This window comes from Denticeps clupeoides, chromosome 4 (genome assembly GCF_900700375.1).
Source record: "Denticeps clupeoides chromosome 4, fDenClu1.1, whole genome shotgun sequence".
Taxonomy (NCBI): Eukaryota; Metazoa; Chordata; class Actinopteri; order Clupeiformes; family Denticipitidae; genus Denticeps; species Denticeps clupeoides.
Genome location: NC_041710.1, coordinates 5,195,855 through 5,221,847, shown reverse-complemented (window position 1 = coordinate 5,221,847; position 25,993 = coordinate 5,195,855). Strand labels below are relative to the sequence as shown.

Genomic DNA, 25,993 nt, shown 5'->3' with positions numbered 1-25,993 from the left:
TGATCATAGTTATAATGCTGGACTCTGTAATGAAACCTTGGCGCTAGTGGAGCTCTTCAAATACAAGCCAAATATCCCAGGAGCACTTGTGCCACTGTCCGGCGGAGAGTTCGTCGCAGGTGAGGGTTTCCGTTGTGCTAGAACCCTAAGCCACCTGGGCTGCCTAAGCTGATGGTGCTATGTGTCAGTAAGATCAACCAGTTCAGTAATGAGACTAAGAACTTCAGTGGAGATTTCCTCTGACCTTAATGAAATCTCAAGATAAGTTTAAGAAGCTCCAGGAGACTCCCATTACTGCATTCTGACTTCATTCTGTCAATCAAAAGGTTAATGGGTGTAACTTTGCCTACAATTTGTAGACTAGCCTTCCTAGATTAGCCAGATACTAGAGACGCTAGATGACAATATATGACATTTTTGAAAATGAAAACACCTCCTGTGGTTTGTTTCAGAATTGCATGCTGGGAGTTACCAGTTGCATATGGCATCTTTTGAGCGTGTGGGCAGTAGAATTACATCATAAGAGCAACACTACAGCATCCAAGACAAAAGTGATCGCTATCATCATTTTTTTACAAAGCCGAAACAAGTTTTCATCATTTACGACCCATGCAGCGATGTCTAACTACGACAGGATGGTTTGTGCTTTTTAATTGTCTTAGTAAGGTGATACTTGCAAGTGCCTGGCCGTACAACTAAATGTAATTAGATGACCTCAGTTAACTGGGAGCCACATTGTAAAGACAAGGACCTGTGAGGTGGAGACAGAGCACTGAGCCAAACGCAAGGGTCAGAATAAAAGGCTTTAAAACGTTATAATAAAGGGTTTATGCCTCTGTATGTACCAGGCAGACAGTCTAATTTCATCTAATATGGTCCAGATTGTCCTTACGCTGCGCGAAGACAAATGGTTTGGAAAAACTGAGGAGAAACATGATGCATATTTCAGTCAAAACCATCAGTATAGGCTGATTCTAGATAAAAGTCCTGCTGTTTTTTGGTTTCCTTGTTTTCTTGGCCAAACCTGCACGGCATTCTCTGCCAGTTTTTCAGCCACAGAGATGCCATCAAAGAAGAGGCCAATAATCATTTTATCACGTTAATATATTAATGCTGTCCTTCTTCGCTTACTTCCCCATTATCCTAATTGAGTGCAAATTGGTTAAGAGGGAGCTGCGTAGTTAGCAAGCGGCTTAGTTTTATCAGATGACAATTTAAGCCACTCTGATCCTATTAGTGACAAAGCAGCTAACGCTTAAAGGCGCTGGGTCAGCTTACCGAGGTAAAGGGGGAAGGGCTACAGACGCGAGCGGGGCGTGGACTGAAGGAGGAAAGGGGAAAAAAGGGATCCAGAGACAGGAAAGACAGGGTGGAGGTGGAAGGAGAGGAGATGAGGACAGGCAGGAGGTGCAATGGCACGATAACGAAAGACTAGAATAGTTCTCATCTCATTAGTTAAAGGAATCCAGTCTAGCAAAGTTTGCACAGCTAAGTACAGTTGTGTGCGACTGTGCCAATGAGTAAATTCGTGAATTTTTCAAATTGACCGTGATACGTGTGTAATGATCCAACATGAACCGGGAAGGCCTGGATTTAACACGTCCCACCAGCAGGGGAAACCTGTTGCGTTCCGACTGCTGGCACGAGGTCGCGTCTTCATTGCCTAAGGGGATGTCTTGTGATCCGCGTTCCAGGTCATTAGTGTCTGGCTGCTGTTGGCGATTCGTTGCGAAAGTGATGAAAACAAAACAGGTAATCTTGTTATGGCAGAAAATCAAATTACTGCTGTCTGCTCGGGCTGCACAGGGAGCAGACGCCTGCGACAGCCAGAAGGAACAATGATGGAAGTAGGATGCAATGTGGTCAGAGGTGCATTTTTAATAAAAAATCATACATTGCAACTGTACAATATTTCACAGGATTGAACAAGATCTGAGGACTGGATTTATAAGGTTTACACAATCTCAGAACATCATGGAGAAGGTCATGCTAATTCAGAGATAAAAAAAAAAAAAGAATTTGTGCTCTACTGTAACCCCTGCACTTCAGATGATTCAAAACCATTCTGCACCTCAGTTTTTGACAACTAGATGGCGCTATAATAGTGTCACAGCCACTGTGCAGACACTGTAGCACATTATTTGCATAAAATGGTCATTTTACAACTTATACTGGTGGCAAGAGGAAATACTCTAAAAGAACAGTAACCATTTATCTAAAATCGTAGGCCAAACACACATATAGCATTTAAGAGTGTAACTATTTTATGAAATATTTGATTATTTGATAATTGATAATTGACCAGGAGTAAAGAGAAACAAATCACATTGTAACAAATTTGATCAAAATGAATAGAACATGACAGTAGATGTTTATGGATTTTTCTCAAGAGTCAGTATTTTCACATAAGCTTTTTATGAGTGTAGTTTTTACTATCGTAGCTATTATAAAAATGTTTTTTCCCTCCTTAATTTTCTTAATTTGTGTTTCATATTTCCAGTTTTGTGGTCATTCTCAGCACCATTGCTTCCCTCACCTCAAGCAAGCAAACGTCTGTTGAAGTGTTGGTCAGAGAATCATTCAGAATGAATTGCCATGACCTTAATGCTGGGTGACGGAACACACGTTAGAACTGGAGCCTGTGACAGAGGACACTGGTGGCCTGGTCTAGTGATTTTTATAGATGTGTGTTGCATGGTGATGTGTGAGATGGGAAGAGGGTGTGCTGTAGGGATGTGTGGATTGATCCTAAAAATCGATACCAAGTTGGTATCGGTATTGGATCGATACTAGCACAATGGTATCAATATTTTCTGTACAATGTTCCAAATGAAAGTGAACGTGCTGGTAGAAATGCGGCTTCTCACACGTCAACGTGGCTCAGCAAGGTCACAGAAAAGGACAGCCTGTTTGGTGCGTTGGGCAAGCACCAACCCCGTCCGCCATCAGCTCAGTACCCAAGACAAACACCCACCGAGACACCTCCCCACCCCCAAAAAATCTCATAGTGCCTCAGGACACACTTTTAAGTTCGATTTTGTACAAAATACCCGTATTGGCTCTGTATCGCTGATACCAACATGAATTTAACTTGTAAATACAAATTTACAATTATTATTATTAGTAGTAGTAGTGGTAGTCCAACTTGCCATCTAGCATTATACAGTACGTCTCCATTCCATTTCATGCAAGGAATATCCAGTCCCATTTACAGAGATGTGAGATAAGCACAGTGCAGCCCTGCTTCATTAGAGACTTCAGCTTCTGCCATGTTGTGCCACACGGCGACTTTGCCCAGTAGTACAGTGCCATTATTGAGGACATTCTAAATCTCACTCAAGCTCGCTTCCCTAATGAGCTTCGTCAGAATAACGCCTTTTGTGAGTGAGGAGCCTTTTGTGAGTGAGGAGCCTTCACATCACAGCACACTTCTCCTCTGCAGACTGTTTCAGTTCGGTCACTGTGCTCTGAGCTTTGGCTTTCATGCTGTCAATGTCCAAGTTCTGGATCTTGCCCAGAAAAGAATTGTTCACTTCCTCTTCCTCCTCATCCTCTTCCACCATTTTTGCGAGCTCCTCTGGAAGGTCTAAATCATCCCCAGCCATCTGAATGGTTGCATCATCTTGGGCACTCTGAAAAAAGTCCATTTAAAATGTTTACTACCATTGTGTCCCTGAGCAAGACACTTAACCCTGAGTGTCTCCAGGGGGGACTGTCCCTGTAACTACTGATTGTAAGTCGCTCTGGATAAAGACGTCTGATAAATGCTGTAAATGTAAATGTAAATTATTATGTACAGATCTTACATGTGGCAGCATATAAAATATTACAACAATCAGTGAACTTGCATGATCTCTCGAATGTTATTTTTATCTAAATCTAAATGCTCCTCATAACATGTACATGATACACATTCATTAACGCTCAGAGAGAGGCGGGGTAGGTGAAATGACGTAAAAGGAAGCTGCTTACCGCAGGCAGCCTGTATTTATCCCGCAAGTGCACGCGCAGGTTTGCCCTCTCAGCTTTCTTGGTGGCAAATTCGGTATCTCTCCTTATCCTGCATTGAAACAAAATGTTGGCAATGCAGAAGTGCAGGGCAGTCCACTAATGCATATAATAATGTAAGAATTACGTGTTTGTATTTGGAAAAATACAAATGTGATTCAAAATATATATCCATTGTGCATTGTGAAGTACTGGTTACTTTTAATAGCCACTGTAATTCCCACTTAAGGAATTAATGTCACAGACTGGGCAGGTCGAACCGGCAAGCATGTCACTCTGCTTACCAGAGCAAGCCAGTAATGACGACTAACCCGCGACCACTAATCTCAGAATTGGTGTCAGACATGACAATATCAGCTGCACTATGGATCTTGACATTTATTCGTATTTGCTTTCATTTTTTATATGCAATACGACTTTTGATTACCTAGGAAATTATTCCGAATTAAGAGCTTGGAAATATGAAAAAAAGGAAATGTTTGGACAATTAAGTCTGAAACAAGAGGCAACAGAATGTGCAGAACACCAGTAATAATAAAGATAACTTAATAAATGTTCATATTTTTTGCAGTATCTAGTGAATGAAGCATGACCTCACTAAGTTGTGCCTGGTCGCTGCATTACCAAAACTGCATTACCAGAAGGGGGCGCCATTTCACCGTTTAACACTACAGGCTAATCAGCTGTGGTTGGGGGGGTCTATAATGGCAGCTTTCGTGAAACTGGCGTGTCTTTCTTTTCGAAGCACATTGGCTCAGAGAGATTTACATTTGGAACTAGTGAACATCTAGAACATTTGAATGTGAATCAAATAATATTTAATTGATTCAAGTGGGGCACAAATTTCCAAACTGTGCAAAGCTGAAAGTACATTTACATTTACAGCATTTATCAGACGCCATTATCCAGAGCGACTTAGTTACAGGGACAGTCCCCCCCTGGAGACACTCAGGGTTAAGTGTCTTGCTCAGGGACACAATGGTAGTAAGTGGGGTTTGAACCTGGGTCTTCTGGTTCATAGGCAAGTGTGTTACCCACTAGGCTACTACCACCCTCTGATAAATGCCGTAAATTAAAGTAGATTAATGTCAATTAAAGAAAAATAAATTATATAAAAATTATAGTCAAAATAGAAATATATATAATAAACAAAAACAACAAATGAGGGCAGAAGGTATTTATTATAATAATAGTAGTAGTGGGGTTTGCCTATGAACCACAAAGTCACCAGTTTAAACCCCACTTACTACCTTTGTGTCCCTGAGCAAGACACTTAAACCTGAGTGTCTCTGGGGGGGGACTGTCCCTGTAACTACTGATTGTAAAATTCAAGTTGCTCTGGATAGGAGTGTCTTATAAATGCTGTAAATGTAATAATAAACAGTCACATTCCTCATTTGAGGAAATAACATATGGAAATACATGCATTTTTGTGTATGTGTAATATAATAATTTTTTTAACCAGTGCATCATTTATTTCTTTATATTAATCTGTTGTAAGGCATGTTCTGTGCATTTTAAGTAAGGGGTAATGTTGCCTAAAATCTAGCTAAATGTAGCTTCCGACAGCAAGTAGTATTAAGAAATGTGGCTTTTGTGGCTGCAGTATAGCTCTCCATGCTTATTTTAAACAGCATTTAATCCAACCTTCTAAGCATGAAAACAGTCTCATGGTTCCCATGTGGGCATCCAGGTGGGTTTGTTTACATCTCAGTGACTGGCACTAAGCCCTCATCCCATGTGTTTGTGCTGCGCTGGCACTACAGGGGGTTTAGTTGTAATGCCGGAGGGAGATTAGAGTACTACGAGGCATTTGGGACCATGCCAACATACAAATATCAGTAAAAACGACATGAGCTTCACCTAAATCACCTATCAGCCCATTTAGATTTTGCTGAAATCCTAAACCAGGCAGAGTAAATTTGATTATGCCCAGAGAATTATAGAGATGTGTAACCTTTAATGACCAATGTAACAGTCCGGTTTCACCTGTAGGACGCAGGAGCGATTCTACTCACTTCTCCTCCACTAGCTGCTTCTGGTATTCCTCAAACTCCTCACGAGACATTCCCTTGGAAGCAGCGGTCTCTTTTCCATCCCCTGGAGTCTCGCTGTCGTCCGAACCGCCTCCTCCCGTCATGTTCTGCAGTTTGTCTCCCAGCATTTGCTTCATGAGGAACGCCATGGCAAAAATGAATGGACACCAGCGTCCAAGTGAAGAAGCACTGGGCTCGTAAAACAAAACAAGTCTGAGATCAATAAATTACTGTCTTATTGAATGTTCTGGAAGTTTTTTTGTTTTTGTTATGAATATTGAGTCCTACCGGGCTGGCCTTGGACGTGAGATTGCTGGGGTGTCATGTTTTGCCTGAGAGTAAAACGGCTCAAGAGCTTAGCTCATTACAACAGTCGGTTGTGAGCCAAGGTGCCCCCTTTACAGATTCATTCTCAGAACACAAAAGTTTCAAAATGATAACTAAAAAATAAGATGAAATTGGAAAGTTTCAGTTTTTTTTTATAATTTATTCAGCATCAGCCAAATTTACTTTGACTCACCCATCTTTTAAGATGAATAATATTGTTAGTAATTACAACACTGGTTAGGTAAGTGCTAATGTCAAATATGCGTACAGAACAATTCGTTCCCAAACCTCTTGAACTCATCTTGCAATAAAATCTCATCTGTAATTTTTGATGTTACTGATCAAACCACCAAAATTGTTAACATTGGTTGTAGTTGTTGTGTCTGAAGAGCGTGTAGTAGTTTACTCAGATTTCTGAGCCCTTGACCTGTGTTCAAATCCACTATAGCGAAAAATAATGAAGAATTTGATGTATATTGAAGACACGCCAGAATTCAGCTAAGAGGTTATAGATCCTCTCGCTGCCAAACCTTTGGTGATGATAAATCCCCCAACAATGTAAAATGAACTTTTAAAACAACCGGAGTAATCAAACACAGCAAACTGCAGCATCAGATGAATTTCCTGAGACCCATTTCCTTAAGATGTTTTAAGATTATTAGCTATTATTACATTTATCTGGTGGTGATGGTCGCAGCATCAATCGAAATAGCTGAGACTGAGTTGCTTCTTTAAGATATATACTATTGCTAGTAATTATAACATTTATCTGGTGGTGATGGTCGCAGCATCAGATGAATTTCCTGAGACTGACCCACTTCTTTGAGATTTATTAGATTGTTAGTAATTATAACATTTATCTGGTGGTGATGGCCGCAGCATCAGATGAATTTCCTGAGACTGACCCACTTCTTTAAGATTTTTAAATATTGTCAGTAACTATAACATTTATCTGGTGATGATGGTCGCAGCATCAATCGAAATAGCTGAGACTGAGTTGCTTCTTTAAGATATATACTATTGCTAGTAATTTAACATTTATCTGATGGTGATGGTCGCAGCATCAGATGAATTTCCTGAGACTGACCTACTTCTTTGAGATTTATTAGATTGTTAGTAATTGGGTCTGTCAGGAAGACAGACCATTTATTATTGTGCTGAGAATGGCAAAAAAGAACATTAAAGAACGTTAAAGACCGCCACGCAAAGACCGTCAAACGTAAAGAAACAACGGATTTGTAAAATTAAACTTCTTTGAAGTGATACTGCAGTACCACAGTAAAGAAGCCCCATTTTACAAATTCCATGCCCGCAGCTGTGACCAATGCCCGGACAGACCCATCAAAATTTCCCCTGGAATTTTGGCTTCTAGTTATAACATTTATCTGGTGGTGATGGTCGCAGCATCAGATGAATTTCCTGAGACTGACCCACTTCTTTAAGATTTTTAAATATTGTCAGTAACTATAACATTTATCTGGTGATGATGGTCGCAGCATCAATCGAAATAGCTGAGACTGAGTTGCTTCTTTAAGATATATACTATTGCTAGTAATTATAACATTTATCTGGTGGTGATGGTCTCGGAATCAGATGAATTTCCTGAGACTGACCCACTTCTTTGAGATTTATTAGAGTGTCAGTAACTGTAACATTTATCTGGTGATGATGGTCGCATCATCAATCGAAATAGCTGAGACTGAGTTGCTTCTTTAAGAATTATAGGTTTTTCAGATTTCTGAGCCCATCTACTAGAGTAATAGGTCCTGTGTTCAAATCAGTTGTAACAAAAATAATAAAGAATCTGTTGTATATTGCAAACACGACAGCATACAAGAAGGTTGTAAGGTGATATTAAATGCACCAACAATGTAAAATCACAAATGAACATTACTCCAACAAAAATAATAATAAAGAATAATAGAGCACACATTATAACATTTAACTCATAAGATTTAACTTTATAAGATTGTTAATAAAAATGCTATTATATTTGTGATGGTCACATGGTTGTGATGGTCACATGGACCAATGCGGCGTGCTCTCCTGTAAGAATGCGCACTTTGAACATTGGTTTATGGCTGTTGTATCTAAAGAGCATGTGATTTTTGCCTAGATTGATAGAGCACACAAAATGGAACAATCTCTCATTTATTAATATAATACATTATATTAATGATGACAATAGTGAACAAAAGAAGCCATGACAGAAAAGAGAGGCAACTCTAAAAAAACTGATTCATCAAATATACTTCACTTTCTCCTGCTACAAAAAATACTAAATGTTTCTTGCACTGGATTCTTCAAAATGGCTCCTTCTTAGACCCCATAGCCACATCAGAGTAGGTGTGTCCAATCCTTTCACTGTTAGTGTATGCTTTAATCGCAACATTAAATAGTTCATATCTTTATACAAATTTCAACTTGAGGTTCTCGATTTACTGGTATAGAGAACAGTCAAAGGAACAATGATACTCATCATCAAGCTCTGGTGACCCCTTTCATCCAGCTTCATGATTTATTTTTGCAAAAGTGGAGAACCCACTTCAATTCCAGCTGAAATTGACTGTTTTTATTGACTGTTACATTGCACAACTCAATTACCTTCATGAAGAGCACAAAAAATTTTTGACATTTTTTTTATAAAGGTGTTTATTAATACTTCTGACTGTAATCATTACATTGAGCTCTATCACACTACAAAAAGCAACCTATAGAATCAACCCAGTTAAATTGAGGTAACAATTTGCACACATTTTGTTTAGCTAATTTGTATGTAATATTTTTAGTAAATAGTATCTTACATTTAAAGTTAAACAATTCTCAACCAAATAGGGGCAAATCCAACTAATCAATACATTATGAAACTAATAAAAACTGATTAAAATGAAAAACTAATAACAATGAAAAACTAATAAAAATGAAACATATGAATTCAGTAGAGGAAGAAGGACGCATACGCACAACGTCACAAAACAGGGATTTAAACATGATCACACAACAGGGGAAACATCACCAAACAATGACCCCTTCGGCAAACAGACACAAACAGGTCAGCTTTATACAGTCATACACAGGTGAAAACAATCAGGAAACATACTAAAACAGGACCAACATGAAACTCCGGTCCGAACTCCAGATCCGGAGTAGACCCTGCCGAACCGGATTAGGACAATTTTGTTTGTTGTTGTTCTTATCATATGGTCAGAAGTTAATGCTTGTTCATCTATTGGCATCAAACAAAAAACAGGAGTGCTTGACAATGTTGTTGTTATTATTATGGTTATGATGATGATGATGGCCAAGTATGTTAGCTCACACCCAAGGGATTGATTTTGCTTGGAACCAACAATGTATCGGGAGACAAATGGCCTCAACCAATAAGAAGGAAGCATGTCTGACAGCTGGTCCAGTCAGGGTTTGACTCTTGTTTAACGACGCAGCACACAGCATCCGGCAGCTGTGATTGGAGACAGAGAGAAAGAGGGGGAGGGGGGAGAGGAAGGCAGGAGGGGATGTGATGGGAATTAAAAGAGGGTGGAGCGAGTGCACCGAAGGAGGGAGGGAGAGAAGGAGGGCACAGCACAGAGAGATGTTGTTGCCAGGGAACCATCTCAGTCGTTCCGGGAGCAGACCGAGAGAGAGAGAGAGAGAGAGAGAGTACCTGTGTTGAGATTACATCATCATTTAATGCAGCACAACACACATGAACTCCAGCTCTGAAGGATTAAGGGCATCCATCACCGCTGCCGACAGACAGATGAGTGGAAATGGACGGTGAAACCGCCTGGAAAATGTCAGTGCCAGCAGTGCATCGCCACGGCAACGGGCTGAGGACGGGCATGTGAGCCGTGTGCAGTGGGCATCGTCTCAGAGGGGAGATCTGAAAGAGAGCGAATCCCACCCGTCCTGCCTGCTTTTGTGTTGGAGGCCTAAGGGCTGGGGTGCAGTGGTCCCTCCGCGCTGCCACTGGTACTCCTGGTACCTCCATCAGCCATCAGCTATGGATTAAATGCCACCGAACGGGCAAGAAAGGAGGGAGTAATAAAATAATTGCTGGTCACGGAAAAGAGACTGAAAGCAGCTGCATCTCTGTTTTGTGAGTACCTGTTTCATTCTCGTTATTTTAAATAGTAAGATGTTTGATGCCGTCACTAGGTTCACACTCACGCATTTAAAAAAAAAAGAAGCTTTTGTTCCTCCAACACTACCCAGTAGACATGTGACAGAAGGGAAGGCTCCTGATGTCTGCGTGTAGATAAGGCTTTGAATAAAAGACCATCACCAGCGTGGTGAAACTGTATCATCAGGCAACAAGACAGATGAGCATCTGTTACCTACACAGACGACTGGAGGTTGTAGATCTTCTGATGTCGGGCTATTCCTTTTTAAAGCTAGTTTACGCAGACACGAGGGGTGAGAAAAATATGGCCTTAGGTGACATTTTGCCAACTTTGCAGGAGAGCAACATTAAAAAAATTACCATATTTTGCTGGTTTCATTGATTTGCAGAAAGATTTCTCTAAACATATGGATGACATGGATACACCATGAACAATATTTCATATTTTATGGATAATTTTGGCAGTATAAGAGCTAATGAAGAGCTTCCATTTGAAGAGCTTCATTTTTCAATGTCAAAATGTCACTAATGCCCACATGGTTTAATATATAAAAAAGTAATAATGCAAAAAAAATGACGCATAAAGTGATTCAGTAAACAATCAGCTTTTGTCTTCCACATACAACACACATATATTTTTATGTTCTGAATGATGGATTTGAAAAAAAACAACCTGGACATCATTCTATTGTCCGTCCATCACAGCAGAGAGAACCCCGGGGGTCATGGTTTTACTCAGCATTTCCACATGGGCACACTCACAATAAAACACATCAGTGCCATTCCGGCTGCACTCTGGGAACAGGCGGACTGATGCGTTAGAGTAGGAATTGATGGATTGGAGCACTCCAATCCATTAAAAAAAACTTCTTTTTTTTTTTTTTTTATTCGGTCACAAAAATAGCTCTGTCTTAATGCTTGAAACTGTTGTTGGAACTGTAGTCTCAGCATTAGCATTATGGCAGGAGACACTCATGTGCCAAATTAGTTTATTCTTGTGGTCTATGTTGATAGACATGCCCCATAGTGTCACTCATGTGTCTTCTGTGCCCTCCAGTGACCTTTGCCTTGCCTCCCTGGCTGTAGGATGGGCACCACAGAGGCTACGCTACGAATGGAGAACATGGAGGTCAAAGATGAATGGCAGGATGAAGACTTTCCTAGGTAGGCCTTGGAAACATGACTTTTTCCGGCCATGACTCATTTTACAGCATCTTTCAACTTTAAGCTGCAATCTTATCGGGGATGTAAGATTAGTCACTTCTTGGTGATTCTAGGTGGAAGGTAATAAAAAGTGTGGGACGTGATGTGAGGACCAAAGGCGGATCAGTGTCATAATCTCCGCTGATAAGTAAACGATGCAAATAAATTGCACGTTTTTAAATCTGCGGCCTCACGTGTTATCAGGACAATGTGAGAAACGTCTTGAGCTATCCTCAAACTCAAATTCTAGCGGGCAGGGAAATGGACCTGTAATCGGAAGGCTGCCGGTTCGAATCCCGAACCCTGAAGGTGCCACTGAGGTGCCACTCAGCAAAGCACCGTCCCCGTCCTGCCTGTCATGGCTGCCCACTGCACATTCAGGTGACGGGTTAATTAAAGAGGACACATTTTGTTGTGTGTCACCGTGTGCTGTGCTGCAGTGTATCACAATTACAATCACGTCACTTTCATTTTACGTGAAGGATGAAATATCATGGTATCATGGTAGACTATGAAAGGCGTTATTCAAGACTTTCGTCGATATGAACATGATGGATAATTTTTTTATTCCATTCTGTCACATTTGCACTGCTGAGACGTATAACTGCGAATGTGACAAATAAAGAATTTAGAATCTCGAATCCAGTATCACTGAATGGACGTCGCTTGAGTTTTCATGGGGTGTTAGTGGCCTAGTGAGATAGACACTCGCTAATGAACCAGAAGACCACAAAGTCCCAGGTTCAAACCCCACTTACTACCATAGTGTCCCTGAGCAAGACACTTAAGCCTGAGTGTCTCCAGGGGGGACCGTCCCTCTTACTACTGATTGTACTTCGGGCGTCAGCTAAATGTAAATTTTTGTATTTAATATCGTTCAAACGGTGTCTTAAAGGGTGCACGTTAGGGGGATCATCTGATCAAGTGAGGCAGGAAGTGGAAAAGAGGAAATAGCGGAATAGCGTGAGGACTCACGGCAGTAAGCGGCTCGTTAGAGACAAGTAGGTCAGAAATGAGCCATTTTTATATGAGGCCACGGGGCGACCAGCGAATTTCAGGAGGCGGCAGGGGCGAGAACGCTCCGTGGAGCTTCTCTGGGCCGTGCCGACATGATTACAGCCACTGCGTGTCAGTGTAGTGTTGGAGACGGAAGTGGTGTTTCAGAATGCCACACGGCCTCTCGTACTCAGTGGTTTAAGAACGCTGGCTCGTGCATAATTGCCGCTTCTCCGGGGACGGCCATTGCTCCCGTGGTGGCAGCAGGAAGCAGGACCGGATCCAGAGCTGGTGTTGTGACAGTGTGGGCCGTGCTGTGTTCTGAGCGCCGCTTCTCTCTGCCCCCCGCAGGCCGCTGCCTGAAGACGGGGAGTCGTGTGGTCTCAGCGATAACAGAACCTGTAAGTGTGGCCGTCGGCATCCCTTAGTCGGGATAGGAGACCAGCCAAGTAATCGAACTTCATCTTTATGGCTGGTTTAGTAAAGATTTGTGAAGATGGTGAGGAACACTATTTGAAGCTAAATCAATAATACGTTGGGGTTCTCCTCTCAGCCCCGCCCAGCTCGTTAAATGTGGGAGGCGGCGGCGTTTCCTCCTGCCACAGGAAGCGGCGAACGCTCCTCGCCCCAGACATGAACGTATCCCTGGACCAGAGCGAGGGCTCCATTCTGTCTGACGATTTCCTGGACACGCCCGACGACCTGGACATAAACGTGGACGACATTGACACGCCGGATGACACGGACTCTCTGGAGTTCATCACCAACGGCACCGAGCTAGAATGGGAAGGTCAGCGGGAGGAATTACTTCGCACCGTTCCTCAAATAACGACTGGATAAAGCTTTTTTATCGGCCTGTTGGCCAACGAGCAGCTTTAGAGCGATGCAGGTGACATAACAAGTCATTCTGACACTCGCAGAGCTTTTTATAAAAATCCTTCGGGCACTCGTGTCAGCTGTCACGGCCTGTCACTTCCAACACACATTACCTGGTTGTTGTTGTCACCATGTCCGTGGTTTACACGTGATTTAGTGTCTGCAGTGTTCGTTTCTCGCTGGCCTCTGTGCTCAAACTCCACACACACTTATCAGACACGAGCGCATAATTCAAATGGTCCGATTCTCTATTTATCCATGACGCGGTTATAACAGATTGGAAAGAAAGGTGCACTGGCAAGTTGTTGGCAGCAGCTTTTTTTTCACCCACCACTTCTCTGGAGACAGATGACACTCCAGTGGCTTCTGCTAAAGGACCCCCCAAGGACCCGGCGCAGAGAGGTGAGGAGGGTGATGGAGCGGGTCGGCTGTGGAGGACGGTGATCTTCGGGGATCAGGAGCACCGCATTGATATGCAGGTCATCAGGCCTTACCTGCGCGTTGTCACACACGGAGGCAAGTCTGGAGATTTGACCTTCCAGCAAGTGACCCTTCAATGTGTCAGAAAGCCCTAAATTGTCACGAGGCCATCTCTGGTTATTTGGAGTGAGAAGTCATGCAGGTGTTACCATGCTTTCCCACCAGGTTACTACGGTGAAGGGCTGAACGCCATCATCGTATTTGCAGCTTGCCACCTCCCTGACAGCAGCTGTGCGGACTACCATTACATCATGGAGAACCTCTTCCTGTAAGAAACCAGTTTCAGTAGACCTGCATCGTTTCGGTGAGCTGTATCGCTGATTTCCTCTTTTACGTTAAACCTGGCTGCAGGTACGTCATCAGCAGTCTGGAGCTGCTGGTGGCAGAAGACTACATGATTATTTACTTGAACGGGGCAACTCCTCGCAGGAAGATGCCAGGGATCAACTGGTTGAAGAGATGCTACCAGATGATCGACAGGAGGTACAGTGCAGGTCTTTGACCTTGAGTTACAGTGGCTGCTGTGAGGCTGTGCCAAGGATTTTGTATATGCATATTAACCAGAAAAATGTTTGCATTTTTGCAATGAAAACCAGGCTCCGGAAGAATCTGAAAGGTCTCATCATTGCTCACCCTTCCTGGTTCATCCGCACCGTGCTGGCCATCTCAAGACCTTTCATCAGGTCAGGATGTTCTTCGCTCTCTCTTTCTGTCCATATCGCTTTCTATGTAATATTGCTAAAATATTGCTATGCAACTGGTTCAGAGCATCTTCAAAATGTATTTTTTAAAGATGTTCCTTACTTAAAGACGTTAAGCCCCATTCACAGCTGCAGTATCTCAGTATCTCGTGCTAACACCTTGATGAAAGATAACACAGAACACCTGCTGGTTTTAATGTTGTGGTTCATCTGTGTACATCTCAATGCATTTATGATGTGCAGCAGTATTTACATTTTGTTTCTGGAGTGACACTGCTGACCAGAAACCTCACAGGATCTCACCTTCTCACACAGCGTGAAGTTCATGGAAAAGATCCGCTACGTCCACAGTCTGGAGGAGCTCTCACAGTTGGTGCCAATGGACCACGTGCAGATTCCAGAGTGCGTGCTCCAGTGAGTATGATCCACCAGCAGGGGGAGGGCTGGAGATGGATGGACCCACTAAATGCGGTGTACTGTAAGAGGCCTAAGAGTTTGGTCCTCAAACAAGTCGGATTTTCCATTGCCACATTCACGCAAATGAACATTTCTTTGGCAGCAGCTGCTACAAAAATCTATCCTCCTGGATAGCAACACAATCATATATTGTGAGGACGTCTGGGTCACATGCAGAGTAGACCTTGGACACTGATCAAACTTGCAAAGACAAACAGCAGTGAATCAAATCTGGGTAATATAAAATGTTACTAAATCTGGAAAAAGGAGAAAACCGTTTCCTTAAATCTCTTTCTCTCTCTCTAGCTCTCTCTCTCTATATATATATATACACACACACACACACACACATACACACACACATGATGCTGATACATACATTCATACATACATACATATAGATATATATAAATATATTTATTTCCTGTAGAAATCAGCATGGTGGCAGTGAAACGAGCTGCAGTTTATTTGTTTGCAGTTTATACAATGATTCATTACACTACGTTGCATCAGAATCACTAGAAGGATCACTGACGCACATTGCTTGATTGTATGTGATTCTAAGTCTATATGTTATTGTTGCAGGTTTTCTATTCGTATAGACTATTTGGTATATAAAATGATATTACATATTTGCATGATATTTGCAGTTTCCACTGTTGGTCACATGATCTCATGTGTTTTTTTTTTTAGGCATGATGAAGAGAGGACAAAGGCCCAGAGAGAGAGGTAGAACATTAATTTTCTGGCAGAACCATGCACGTCAATATTTCAATTCATGGAGACCTTTCAGTTAATTGGAATCTATTCCATTACACAAAGAGCCTCATTTAGGAGAAAACCGATGAAGATGTGAAGTGCAGTGTTTAAATCTGTGTGTCCTACAGCCTGGAACAGCAGCAGCAGCAGCAGCAGCAGCCGCAGCCGCAGCCTGAGGCGTCCACTGCCAAGGACAGGTTAGCATTTAATATTCTGCTGACTCACAGAATGAACCGTAATGGACCTGGATTTCACTTGGTTCATGCACACCAATGTTTTCATTCATTTTAAGAACCTTTTGGCAATAAGTGACATTTTGGTCTAAAATGGAATATGCATTTCAATAAAACAATTCAATTCAACTAGTAACTGGATATGAATAGTTTCAAGAATTTAAAGAATTAAAGAAATGTATTTTTAAAGGATTACCCACAATTACTGATTGATATATTTCTTTTATTAGATGAATTTAAAAGATTCAACTGTTTGTACTTTGCAGTCCGCTTTCAATAGCTGAGGAGGCAGCACCCTGATTCTTTCAGAAGGTGAGGGGGGGCAGCATGGTAACTGTATACTGGTGGAGGGGAGTTTTAATGACTGGAGGATGTTATTCCATATTAGGCATACTCGTTGGAAGCTTCCCATTCATGGAATTCCTTTTTTCTTTAAGGGACTCATTGAGTTAGCACCACTGCAGAAACACATCTGCTGACGACTTTAAAACGAAACGGTGCATCTGCTGAATAAGGCTATTTTTACTCGCGCTGGTGTGGGACTGGCACTCTCGCCCCACAGACAGAGCGGCGGGCAGGGCCATGTCCCAGCAGGGGACATTATTTTAGAATAGCCTAGCTATCACATGGAGTGCTGACCAGCACACGAGGCCCTGTATCACGAACCCGAGGGGGTGGGCAGCCTCCGAGACGATCATGTGTAGAATGTGACAGCGGACATCCCCGTCTTCATCTTCGATGTCAGCTCAGTACCAGGGAAGGAAACTTGGCACACGTTGCTCAGATGTGTTACGTGTCACATTCAATGTAACACAAGTCCACAAAACACCTTAATCATTGTCTTCAAGACAAGCATGGGGTGGTGTTTTAGACACCTAATGTGAATCTTACAAGTTTTTTCATTTTATGCTACAAAAAATAAAGTTATTTTACTTTTTTTCCTACAGTAAATACTGTACCCAGGCTTGATGAAAAGACATCGTGACATAATCAAGAGGAGATTTTCATATTTCAGAAACTGTATGAAGCACCTAACCCGATAATAATGCATCTTCTCAAGCTGGTCGCAGTATATGTACATTTTGTAGTACATTTTTGTACAAGTGTTATGAATTATGCACGTTATGCAGTGAATATGTTTTGTCGTGACTCTTGTATAATATGTAATACCGTTTATTTTTGCGATAAGTAATATGTTGGGGAATATATGACTATTGTCAGAAATTTTAAAAGGTATTTCTTTTTTTTAATGAACTTGAACTATTGTATGCAGAAACTCCAAAAAGCACAACTATGAGTAACAAATCTTGTGTATATATTTTTATTTGCTAGTTATTGACTCATTGAGTTGTTTGGATTGTATACAGGACAGTGCATTTCTGTCCTTTCAATGATGTTCGTGTGCGTTCATGTACATAACGTGTCCATACTGTACAATGTGTGAGTGGAGAATTAAAGGACTGAGAACTGCCACTCTGTGTTGAGAATTGTGTGTGTGGTGGATGCTGCCTATTCAAATTATGGCTTTATGTTCTGGCAAATTAATTAAATGAACTCATATAAAGTTCTTGTTAACTGGCAACTTTTAACAGGTTCTCTTTATAATTGAACTGAAATTCAAGTTTTCAACAAAACGCATCAGAGTTAAAAGAAAAGGGTTTGATCATGTAAGAATAACATGTTTAATTTGGACTCAATGCCATATCAACTTAATAAAACGATTAGTTACTTTTGAAAAATCAAGCTGAATTAACTTACTATGATTGCTTTGAAATAATGCAAAATAATTAGGCCAACCTAAATCAAATGAATCATGTAGAATGAAAAAAAAAATTAATAAAAATTTTCTGTCACCCTCTCGCCAGGAAGTTGACCCCATTCAATACGAATTACATTAACATTCACTTTCACTCTAGTCTCTAAATTCGAAACTGTAGAACCATGAACTATTGTCACTCGAAACACAGAAGCCAAAAGAATGTGTACTTAGCCTGACTTGTTGAGAGGAATGGTCACTGAAGGTCGTGAATAGTTGTCCAGCGTGACAGCAGCGTAAGTCAACTGATCTCACAACAGCTGAACCCTTACAGGGAATGCGCTTTTGGAATTTTTCTTTTTGGATGAGTGGTTAATGCTGGTTTAACATACGACTTTTATTATGCTCTTTCCCGTTTTTTACTAATCCAAAAAACGTGTTTCTATGATATTTATCTGTACAATCCATTTATACAGGCATATGCGATATGTATAGTATATGTGCTATGTTGTATAGTATTTATATGTGTATTGTATTTATATCTTTGTTTATCTATACATTTATATGTCACCAGCATCAACTCAGGTGGTTGATCAACATTGATCTGGTTACAGTGACACCTGTCGATAGGTGGGATATGTTGTATATTTTAGGTTGTCCGCTAAAAGAAGGAGCCATGGGCAACCACAAGAATCTGATCAGTTTGCATTAGGGCCAAATGCCATTTGCTTGATGAGTAGAGCAGAGTATCTCAGAAACAGCAGGTCTTGTAAGATTTCCTGGAAAGAAGCCGTTCCTTTTCAAACATTCTCTTCAAAACCTTTATTGGTAAATGCTCAGATGTTCCGATACATGCAATACAATGACGTGTAATGCCACGTCAGCCCCAGTGACTTTCAGCTGGTGCTACGTGACCAGAAAAGAATAGTCACATGTAGTGAGGCCAAGCAAGTAATCCTGTCGCTTGCGTCACAGCTATTTGTGACGTAACAAGGACCACGGATGCGAAGAGTGGAACTCAGCAGCAGAACAAGAAAAGACATTGTGGTTAATAATAGTACATTTTGGAGTGACCAATTCCAGGGAAAAGTGCACTGATGAAGGGACTTCTGTAGTACCACAACTGTTGAATAACATGATTAAAGTCACAGCAAAATGTTACTGTCTTCACCTGTCCTTCTACATCCTTACACATTATTTGTCATTATGACGTCATAACTTTCCACCATGTTGACATTTAATGCAACAGTCATGCTGAAAATTAATAAACTGGATTCTGTCTCTGGATGTGAATGATTATATAATGGTAGTAGCCTAGTGGGTAAGACTGCCACCTATGAACCAGAAGACCACAAAGTCACAGGTTCAAACCCCACTTACTACCGTTGTGTCCCTGAGCAAGACACTGAACCCTGAGTGTCTCCAGGGGGGGACTGTCCCTGTCACTACTGATTGTAAGTCGCCCTGGATAAGGGCATCAGATAAATGCTCCAAATGTAAATGTTACTTAATAAGAAAATAATGATATAATAATAAAGATCGCGGGGGTCATTAAGTGCTCGATGACTGTCCGTCTGCATTTGAGCAGATTTATTTAATTAGAGCCTCCCAGTTATGATTTTTGTAGTGTGATATTCTCGTACCGGTCCATCGTCGCCGTGGACGAGGGACAGCAGGTGCTGGGACGGAACGATGCGGGTATGCAAATCGCGCCGCGCTGATTGGCCGCGCCGCATGGGGATCCGGTCCGCGCGACCGCAGCTGATTGGCGGGCGGCGATTTTTTCTCTTCTCCTTCCAGTAGCGCGGCGTGTGACTCTCTCTCTGTCTCTCTCTCTCTCTCGGGCGTGACGTCACAGCTCCCGAGGTTTCCCCGTCTATAAAGTCCGTCAGAGACCCGCTCAGTCAATGAAGGCGTAACCAGAGAGAAACTCTGGAGGAGTTTTAATAACAGCGGCAACAGAAGCAGGAGAAAAGAGAAAGAAAAAAAAAAATGAAGTACATCATTGGAATTGGCGGGTAGGTTCCAAACTTGATTCTCTTCTTTGTCCTCCACTTGCCATTAATAATAATGTTATAATTGTTATCATGAATCCATGTTAGAGTGACCAACGCTGGGAAAACCACGCTGGCGAAGAGGCTTCTGAAAACATTACCCAACTGCTGCATAATATACCAAGATGACTTTTTCAAGGTAGGCGTTATTTTACGTTGCAATGAACGTTCACCTTTTAATGGTAATTATGGACTTTATGCTGATTTCCTCCTGGACAGCCAAACACAAAAGCCAGTATTTACTTCCACAGGCCCCTGCCAAACAAACGTACAGACTTCGCATTTGTCTGCATGCATTTCTAGACTATAGTCTGTATTATGTGTCTTGGCGCGTTGGCTCAGTCAGCCATGTGCCGACAGTTCCAGCAGACTGTGCGGTACTGTACCCCAGTAACCCTGGCACCGTACGCTCAGTAGAGCCAGGCGTGCGGGCCGCTTGGCTTTCCTTGTCCAGGTGAGATCAGCACTGTCAGATGCAGAATGCAGCAACGTTTTATTGTGTTATTTCAGCCACAAGATCAGATAGAGGTGGGGGAAGACGGCTTTAAACAGTGGGATGGTAAGAGTGAGATCCGCTCTGGGAGAACAGTAACGTACAAAAGTTCCCTTTGCAATGACCTCATCATGACCATAACATGTCCTAAAACGCTGCCTTTCTCACACACTAATGAAATCGCAGCACATGACACAGTTTGCACAATCACAATAGCCGAAGGCGATGTTTAGTGTTATTTTTATTTTTTATTTTTTGTCTTCTTCTCTGTTCTGCTCAGTGATCTCTTCGCTAGACATGGAGGCAATGACCAACACCATTAAGGGCTGGATAGCCAACCCTGTGAAGTTCGCCAAGTCTCACGGGGTCCCAGCGTTGCCTCCATCCGAGGACCCCGAGAAGGACGTGCACATTCTGATCATCGAGGGCTTTCTCCTCTACAACTACGCGTGAGTCTGCTGCATACACGCCCAGTTTTACACCCCTGTCCGTACCCCTTCATTCTGTGGCTGCATCTGACGTCCCTCATGGTTTGCTCGCAGGCCTCTGATTAACATTTTTCACAAGTACTACTATGTCACCATTCCATATGATGAGTGCAAGAACAGACGAAGGTGAGCTTTATGGCTGTGCACATTCATTTCACAGATATGACACAATTTATTGAACATTTTCTGAATTTCTGTCCAGCACAAGAAGTTATGAAATTCCTGACCCACCTGGTCTGTTTGACGGCCATGTTTGGCCCATGTACTTGAAACACAGGAAGGAGATGCAAAACAGCAGCATTACTCTTGGTATTCAACTATTTCCATACTTTTTTGCAATATGTAAATTCATTTGCAAGATGTTAATGTTGGTTTATTGGGGTGCACCTTTCCCTCAGAATATCTGGATGGTTTGAAAACAAAGGATGAAATCTACAACCAAGTGTATGAAGACATCAACAACAGCCTGCAGCTCTGTTTATAGGTAAAAATCAAAATCAATTTTTTTATATGTGTATGTATAAATATGATATATATAAAATAAACATTTTAATTATTACATAATATGTTATTAGGACTAACTTGCACCATTGTTCTTCTCTTACAGGGGACACATCTGATTCTGAATCCTGTGTATAAAATTGTAAATATTATATTTAAGTTGACCTTGTTTTGTACATATTCAACAAAAGTAACGGAAGCCTGAGATTTTTTTTTTTTTTTTTAAAAACTTGCTTTCTTCTAAAGAATAAATGTGTGAATGTGAAATGTCTTTGTCACGTACTCCAGAAAAGTGTCATGACATAAAGAGACATTTCAACCCTGGTTATGTTGTTCTGTTTTTATTATTTACATAAAACAGGTTAAATACAGTGGCTATGTAATATACATATCTATAAAGTAGGTTACATGCATATATACATTTTTTTCAGGTCCATTCGTTCAGATCCAATATTATTGTTTTTTCAAAATACAAAACATTAAGAGGTTATGACCACTTCAAAAATCCTTCATAGCCAAAATAAATTCCTCAGTGTTCATTTAGTTAATGATTCCTCAGGGCACAAGTACACTGTGGATTTAGTTCATGTTTCCTCAGGGCCATAAATTACAACCATTACAATCACCGATGAAGGTGCAGGAAGACCAATTTAGCTGCTCATCAAATGGAAAAAGTGCATGTTAATTATTGTTATTCCCACGTCTCTGCAATATTGGTAGCAGGTTATGTATTCCCAGGTGGGGCTTGTAAATGTGAAAAGCCAGCATTATCACACGCATCGGCTGGACCGCGGCAGCATCTTGTGATGCATAGCGGGGAGGCCGCGAATGCCCGCACTCGGTCAGCTGTGAGTGTCGTGTAATATATATAGGCCAGATACTTCTGGTGTCAGGGGGTTAAAGTGGGCGCTTTTAATAGACGGGCCGAGTAGCCGGACTCACCCCTGACTAACACTAACACGAGCATGTGGTTTTGACCGGGGGAAAACCGAGAAGCCCGGTTGGCACCTGTTGTAATGTCACGGGTCCACGCCAGCCAAAAAGTTACCAAGTGTACATTTTTTCCAATTATAGAGCTGGAGGACATGTCCTGTGTCCCTTCTGAAAATAAAAAGTCTGGCTTAAATAAGCTGCGAAAGGACAGTAACTGATCCACCTGGTTGCGTAAATTTGTGGTACACACACATATATTTCTGGTATGTACTGTATATTGTTGGAACCTATATTCTTCAACATGCTCAGTGGTTTTTAAAAATGTGCTACTCTACTGAAAGGAGAAAAAAATGGATTCACTGTAAAACGTAAGATGCCAGGTCACGGTGCTTTTTACAGGCAAACGTCATTACTTTAAAAAGTCATTATTGTAGAACAAAGTGATGAAACTGAGCTTTACTAAGTTCCAAAATAATTAAAGCAGAAGGATTGTCCCTTAAATAAGGCCACACGAACAATCTATCAAGTAACACAAAAATGTTGGAAACTTCAGCTCATGCCGGCACACCTTCATTAAAGTGGAGCGGTAGGCACTTATCTACCTTCATTTGTTACGCTTATCTGTCCCACAGTGTCATAAAATGTGGAAATAACATGAACGTATCAGCTAAGTCATGGACATTTTAGGTAAAATGTAAAAGCTTTCTAAAAGTACTTGTTAATTGTTAGGTCTGCATGGCACGTATATGGGGTCGGTCTCTCCCCACTGTAATAAAATAACGTCTGATCTCCTACAAGCAAAAGTCTACACATGGAGAACAACAGGAGAACAGGGGTGTCTTTCTCTGCACACACCATGTCACTGTTTCATGAAAGCAAGGAAATTCAATAACTGCTGTAGGTAAATCAATTATTGACCTTTTTTTTTTTTTACATACGGGGGCGATTTCGTTATGTTAAGAACATTAAACAGCGGTTTTGATTTCAGAGGTTTTGCACAGTGCTGCATATTAACATGACGCCTAAAAAAAGGAAAGAGAAGGGACATGGTGTTGTCCTCTAGATCCTAAGTCCAACTTGAAACACACACACACACACACACACATATATATTTTCCCACATCTGGAAACATCTGGACTCCTGACTGCTTGGTGTGTGCCAGGAGACCGTTGTCCATTTTCTCACCTTGATCAGTAGTAACGTAAAGGTGACCTTCAGGACTCAGGCAATAGCATAAAGTTGTACATTCCCTTGAAGTGTAACGTGTCTTTACGTGGCTTTAAGAGGGCAGGTACGTTCCGTGTAGGATTTCTTGTAGTAAAACCAATAGTAAGACCGTCTTCGTTTAATCACAAAGATCAGTGCAGCCTGGACACCTATTTTTGAGATGAAATATATTCAAAGCGGGTAGAAAGATTAGTGTTATAAAGGGCAAAGCACACGGGGAAGAGTTTATTTTAGCAAACAGAACGGTTTGAATTAAGCCGAGGCGCGGTGATTCGTTTATTCCTACGCGAACACACACAGAACCTCTTCCCTTTTCCCTGTTCTTGTGGAAGCACCTTTATTTGTGGTTTTGTTTTACACATTTCCCCACCTCATACACAACAGTACACACTCAGCGTAGCGTCAGATACTTACTGGTGCCTACACTTTGTATCCTGCGTCTGGTGCCGAGAGGCGTGCGCGGCGCCGCGCCTCTTATAGCGGCGGGCCCCGGGCCGGGGGGCGTGGCCTCCGCCCTTCGGGCCAATCAGCGGGCCGCGGGCTAATTTTAGTTTTCTGCCCTACACGGCCGCGTGGACGGACGCACATGCGCAGACGTCGCCCTTCTGTACAGCGATGGTAGAAACTATCATTATTCCGGGATTTAAAAAAAAAAGAGTGAGCGTGGTAGTAGCCTAGTGTGTAACACGCTCGCCTAGGTTCAAACCCCACTTGCTACCATTGTGTCCCTGAGCAAGACACTTGACCCTGAGTGTCCCCGGGGGGGACTGTCCCTGTAACTACTGATTGTAAGTCGCTCTGGATAAGGGCGTCTGATAAATGCTGTAAAAAAAAAACAACCTGGGATGCTCAAATACACCTATAGAATGAGAGCATTAATAGCAAACGCATTCATCCATTCATTAGCTATTGATTTGCATATTAGTGTTTTGGATATTGCTCAGTTCTTTCCTGAAATCTTCAGTGAAATGATCATTGAATCGTGTTGTCAGCCTGAGGCATGAGCAGTCACTGCGTGCAGAACTGAGCACCACTGATATGCAGGCGGCAGGATGAAAACGGTAAAAGAAATGTGTCTGTGTCAGTGGCGCCCACTAGCGGCTGGGGGGGTAAACACGTACTGTCATAAATACGAGAAAGGTTTTTGCTGTCTGCACCATGGGCGGTTGGGCGCCCCCACCTCGTTGCCGCCCTGGCATCATGATCGCACGACCACCGATCAGTTTAAATTCAGTCTGGTTTCGACCACAGGTTCTACATCAAAGTTTGTTAATATAAAAATCATAATATGTTTTATGTCTGGGGGGGGGGGGGGGTTCACCCAGGGCACCAAACGGGATAGGACAGCCCTGAATCCGAGGTCCCTACAAACACTTTTGATTGATTCCATTATAAAAAAAACAATTCGAGGTGAATTCTTTGCCTCGAGGCTTCAAAGCTCATCTATTATCGCTTTGTAGAATCCTCGTTTTACGCGGACTGTTTTAACTGAAGCACATTCAGAGTTTTAATAGTTGGACCAATCTACATACGTTAGCATATATATATATATATATGAACTTTTGGGTGAGTTTAAAGCATTTGTTGTACAAATCAACGTTTTTTTCTCTTTCCCACAGTAAATCACAGCGGCACAGCACATGAGGTATTGCACAAACAATACAAAAATGTATAAATACATTAGAATTTTTCTTCGTCTAGCACCTAACAATCTCTGAGCATGCTCTTCACTGACAAGTTTGAGCCTTATCAGGGCTCTTAGTTTGAGGTCATGAGGTCAATGAGGTCATTCATGCACTGTGGAGTAAGCTGACATTTTTTACCAAAAGCATTTCGAACGTGCTCATCACAGACATGCGCCCGCTGTCCATGGTTTTCACTCCCACCTACACCATTTCACACAGTTGGATTATTAGCCATAGTTGTATTTGGTTTAGTTGTATTTTCTTTTTACTATTTTGTACCTCATAGGCAGATAAAGGGCTGTGCACCACTTTTTCTTTTTTTGTCAAATAAAACTAAATGACAAGTCGGGCATTATGTTTGTTTCATTATTTTTTCATGTACTTAAATTTTTCACAGGAAAAAGTGTTGAGTTTGAATTAAAAACCTGTAATGAATAAAAGCCAATTGCTTGCTCGTTGAAGAGGCATTTTAATATGATTTAACCCGAGTGCTCGAATAGAAAAAAATTCGACAGATGCAGCCCTAGTGCCATCGAAATAATTATACTTCTAGAAAGAAAAACACAAGTAAAGACCTGGCCATCAGAACATAACACCTCGCTCCACTGTACAGGAGAAAGGACGGTGGCAACGTTGGACAGGGGAGGCGCTGCTGACC

General features: G+C 41.8%; 3 protein-coding genes across 7 annotated transcripts; 2 read left to right on the top strand and 1 right to left on the bottom strand.

The window, feature by feature from the left end:
• Positions 1 to 1,858: 1,858 nt before the first annotated feature.
• cplx4c (complexin 4c) lies at positions 1,859 to 24,093 on the bottom strand. Of its 3 annotated transcripts, XM_028975449.1 has the most exons (5): positions 24,065 to 24,093; positions 23,609 to 23,799; positions 6,027 to 6,233; positions 3,973 to 4,060; positions 1,859 to 3,632 (listed from the first exon to the last, which is right to left on the bottom strand). In XM_028975449.1, exons 3-5 carry the CDS (start codon positions 6,191 to 6,193, stop codon positions 3,414 to 3,416), a joined length of 474 nt encoding a protein of 157 aa, XP_028831282.1. In that variant the 5' UTR covers positions 6,194 to 6,233; positions 23,609 to 23,799; positions 24,065 to 24,093; the 3' UTR covers positions 1,859 to 3,413. The 3 variants fall into 3 exon arrangements, 2 of the variants coding, with proteins under 2 accessions (XP_028831282.1, XP_028831283.1); XM_028975450.1 differs by lacking the exons at positions 23,609 to 23,799; positions 24,065 to 24,093 and adding an exon at positions 6,333 to 7,582; XR_003749440.1 differs by lacking the exons at positions 1,859 to 3,632; positions 3,973 to 4,060; positions 6,027 to 6,233 and adding an exon at positions 19,422 to 19,886.
• Positions 9,922 to 17,671, top strand: atcayb (ATCAY kinesin light chain interacting caytaxin b). 2 transcript variants are annotated; one of them, XM_028975446.1, is made up of 13 exons: positions 9,922 to 10,470; positions 11,581 to 11,658; positions 13,045 to 13,094; positions 13,247 to 13,483; positions 13,918 to 14,085; positions 14,215 to 14,317; positions 14,401 to 14,532; positions 14,646 to 14,732; positions 15,066 to 15,164; positions 15,900 to 15,935; positions 16,094 to 16,162; positions 16,465 to 16,510; positions 17,146 to 17,671. In XM_028975446.1, exons 2-12 carry the CDS (start codon positions 11,582 to 11,584, stop codon positions 16,496 to 16,498), a joined length of 1,092 nt encoding a protein of 363 aa, XP_028831279.1. In that variant the 5' UTR covers positions 9,922 to 10,470; position 11,581; the 3' UTR covers positions 16,499 to 16,510; positions 17,146 to 17,671. The 2 variants fall into 2 exon arrangements, with proteins under 2 accessions (XP_028831279.1, XP_028831278.1); XM_028975445.1 differs by having other exon boundaries at positions 11,552 to 11,658.
• nmrk2 (nicotinamide riboside kinase 2) lies at positions 19,819 to 21,814 on the top strand. 2 transcript variants are annotated; one of them, XM_028975447.1, is made up of 8 exons: positions 19,819 to 19,972; positions 20,057 to 20,147; positions 20,519 to 20,567; positions 20,782 to 20,950; positions 21,044 to 21,115; positions 21,192 to 21,298; positions 21,388 to 21,473; positions 21,597 to 21,814. In XM_028975447.1, the coding sequence occupies exons 1-7, from the start codon at positions 19,947 to 19,949 to the stop codon at positions 21,471 to 21,473; spliced, it is 600 nt and encodes a 199-aa protein (XP_028831280.1). In that variant the 5' UTR covers positions 19,819 to 19,946; the 3' UTR covers positions 21,597 to 21,814. The 2 variants fall into 2 exon arrangements, with proteins under 2 accessions (XP_028831280.1, XP_028831281.1); XM_028975448.1 differs by lacking the exon at positions 20,519 to 20,567 and having other exon boundaries at positions 19,910 to 19,972.
• Positions 24,094 to 25,993: the final 1,900 nt, after the last annotated feature.